The sequence below is a fragment of the Vollenhovia emeryi genome, unplaced genomic scaffold (assembly GCF_000949405.1).
Source record: "Vollenhovia emeryi isolate VEMERY1.0 unplaced genomic scaffold, V.emery_V1.0 DF942052.1, whole genome shotgun sequence".
NCBI lineage: Eukaryota > Metazoa > Arthropoda > Insecta > Hymenoptera > Formicidae > Vollenhovia > Vollenhovia emeryi.
The window spans coordinates 1-3,368 of NW_011964314.1; the positions used below are offsets into that span (position 1 = coordinate 1).

The 3,368-nt window shown below is 33.8% G+C and overlaps 1 protein-coding gene across 1 annotated transcript; it reads left to right on the forward strand.

Annotated features, from left to right (window-relative positions):
* Positions 1-11: 11 nt before the first annotated feature.
* On the forward strand, positions 12-2,362 carry LOC105570353 (odorant receptor 85b-like). Its single transcript, XM_012027484.1, has 4 exons — positions 12-252; positions 379-521; positions 616-748; positions 834-2,362. The coding sequence occupies exons 1-4, from the start codon at positions 193-195 to the stop codon at positions 906-908; spliced, it is 411 nt and encodes a 136-aa protein (XP_011882874.1). The 5' UTR covers positions 12-192; the 3' UTR covers positions 909-2,362.
* Positions 2,363-3,368: the final 1,006 nt, after the last annotated feature.

The following is a 3,368-nucleotide window of genomic DNA, read 5'->3' on the forward strand; positions in this document are numbered from 1 at the left end:
ATATACCATAACATCTAATCGTCAACGCTAAAAACAGCAGAATTTAATAAACTGCCATTTTTTAAATTAAATATGTCTAAAAATCCTTGCAAAAAAGGCTGAGCGCAAGGCCAAAATATTATTGTTACGAATGAAAATTAATACATATTTCGTTGTTAAAGTTCAGCCAATATTCTAACGAACAGTTTTTCGATGTTCTATATCGTGTTATTAGTATGTTCTGTGGCTTTGATGAGTCTCAGTTTCTGCAATGTAAGCGTAAATGCAAAAGAACAGAATATTATATCGTCTATGCGAATAAAAGTTAATTATTATTATGACATTCAAATATAAAACTACAGAAAAGTTATAAAATAAATAAATAATGTACGATTCAAGATAATTAATGCATTAACATCCTGGGAAAAATTGGAAATATTTCTAAGCAGTTCAGTGATATTTATAGAATTATATTGCGTTTTCCTGGGAAATTATGTTGGTCAGAACATTATAGATAGCAGCACTGCCATATCTCAAGCGACGTAAGTAAACACATTTGATTATTTAATAATATCATTTAATCAAATATATTAATTTGTATTAATTGCTGTATATGTGTATTTGTGTATGTAATAGATATAATGCACATTGGTACGCTGCGCCATTATGTATGCAAAAGTTAATACCACTCATAATACAAAGAAGTAACAAACACAGTGTTTTAACAATTGGAGTTTTATTTGACGCGTCGTTAGAAGGTTTTGCTACGGTAAGGAATATTGCCGGTAATTTAATTTTGATGAATTCAATGACAGAAAGAGATTGTAAATATTTATTAGTCATAATATTTATAGCTTCTAAGTACGTCCATATCCTATGTTATCGTTCTTCAATCCATGGGAACACACACCGAAAGCAAAAAGAAGTAATAATTACGTTGTACTCGTAGGTATCCGAGTCGTAGGTCTAGGATATGTACAGTACATTTTACATGTGCTATTCCACATATTCATTAATAAATTAAATCAAACTAAATAATAATACAATGCATTTTTTAAATTATTGCTATTGTGTCATAGATTAAGACATATTTTTGGATTACTTTTTATCTTCCTTTTCCATTATAAACATATCTTTCTAATATAATTTCCCTTTTTCGGTGCACACATTTAATATAATTTACTTTTATATTTTTTCAATATAACATAATATGATAAAGCACTAAATATATAATACATAAAACTTAATGCCGCCTTCATGATTCAACACTTCAATAGCCTGAGCGCAAATAAAGGCTCACTAGCAATCCTTGAGGAAAACTCAACAAGGCAACTGAATGGGAAGAAGGTATCTCAGAAGAGGAAGAACTACTTCCTGAGAAATGGGGCCCAATCAGGGTTACTCTAACCAAACCTCACATTTCTTATAGAGAGCGAAAGGTCGACTAACATTTTTGCGAAGCGTCTTCGGATACGGTACATAAATCCACAAAATATTTAATCCTTTCAAAACATTAGTCGTCTTCTTTCCGAGTGAACTTGCGGAACCGGAGATCTGACAAATTGGTGACCTCGACGTGATAGAAATACGCAACCTTATGGAGTCAATCATCTCTTACAAGTAATTAGTATGTACTTCTTTGAGTATAAGGACTCCCTATGTCACTGTGCGGCATTCGGGTGCGAATTTACGCATGAATTACGCCATAAACGACAGACATACGTACGTGCGTGAGTACACTACACCCCTACGTGCGTCACGCACAGTTTCTCACACTTTCGCCGTACTCTATAAGCGTCTTTGACAATATTCCCCACGCGCATCATTCAGCTGAATGATGAAATTCTTCTAATTAGACGAATTGTTACACAACATCTATCGCGTTAACAGGAATAATAAAAGTACAACGTCTACCGACTGTAGAAGTAATGGAAATGTGCACTGCTGTGTGTGAACACACATTGGAAAGGTAATCAATATGTTTACTTCTTTATACACGCACAATGAAACATGTAATAATCTGCACTCTCCACAATTATGCAAAACGTTCGTTGCATTACTGCACCGTTATATCCAACTTTTTAAATTCATCAATAGACATGAAATATGAAAAGTGTTGCTATTGTACGTATGTATGTATATTGTAAAGACGTTCTATGAACTACACTAGAACGGAGTCGACGCGTGTAATAATAAAGTGGTGAGCAGGTACAATAGTGATGGTTACCATAGTAATAAATGGGGGCACACCTGCACACAGGCACTAAGACGCACCACTTAGTAATTTTTCGACGAGAAAAATAACGGGCTAACAATAAGACCAGACCAGAATTCGAACCTGCACTGAAAAAAATTTCTGGTTGAATATGGACGAATCAGATAATTCCTTTAGGATTTACCAGAATTCCTTTAGGATTTACCATAATTTCTGTAGGATTACAGGAATTCTGGTAAATCCTAAAGGAATTCTGGTAAATCCTGAAGAAATTATCTGATTCGTCCATATTCAACCAGAAATTTTTTTCAGTGTGGGGACCTTCCGCTTACCGGGCGAATGCTCTTCCAACTGAATTATCCAGGCTCACAGGTTACCCGTACAGTTACCCGTAAAACATGATGTTTGACATAAAAACACATCTATTTCTAAGGAAAAAATATACGATGTATTTTGCTAATTTTGATAATACCATTTTTATTGACTTATTCGTTTTATAGTCGAGGCGGGAGAAAATCGAGGAAACTTATTCTCTCTATTTACTATACATATACACCTATTTTCTCCTTACCGGTGCTTCATGAATTTCATACACCTGCTATTTACCCCACGGTAAACTAAGTGTCACTTTTACAATTATCTTCTGAGTCTAAGAAAGAAAAATTTATCGTCTATCTAAATTCGATACATGGAGGGGGAAATACAATTTTGCAACGTTATTCCTGACATACGCATTTCAGCTTTCGTGGAAGATGGACTTCGCTGGAGAACGGTATTATAAGCTGAATAGAATTCTTCTGTTATCTCTCGGTCTGTGGCCTTATCAAATTTCAACTTTCAAGAAAGTACAAATAATCTTTTTCCAAACGTTATCCATATCCTTTCTAATATGTCAGGTATTAAATTTCTTATTCCACGTGTATTTTATTTATTTAAATGAATGTTTATGTCAAGTCGCTCTGATACAAAACTTGACAAGTCTCTGTAATATTAAATGAATAAATTTTTACCTAAATTAGTGTTTACTTACATATGTGCTATACTCGTTCAATAAGGTAAAGAATTATTTAACGGCAGTAGTTGATTAACTAATGTAGAAAATTGCATAACGACCTATGTTTATTGCGATAAATATTACCATGTGCCTCGGTGGTCGAATTGGTTGAGACGCTCG

Coding starts and splice junctions, on each gene's coding strand:
- LOC105570353 (XM_012027484.1), top strand. CDS start 193: ATGTTCTATATCGTGTTATTAGTATGTTCTGTGGCTTTGATGAGTCTC. Junction 522..615: donor ACTGCCATATCTCAAGCGAC/GTAAGTAAACAC, acceptor TGTATGTAATAG/ATATAATGCACATTGGTACG. Junction 749..833: donor CGTTAGAAGGTTTTGCTACG/GTAAGGAATATT, acceptor TAATATTTATAG/CTTCTAAGTACGTCCATATC.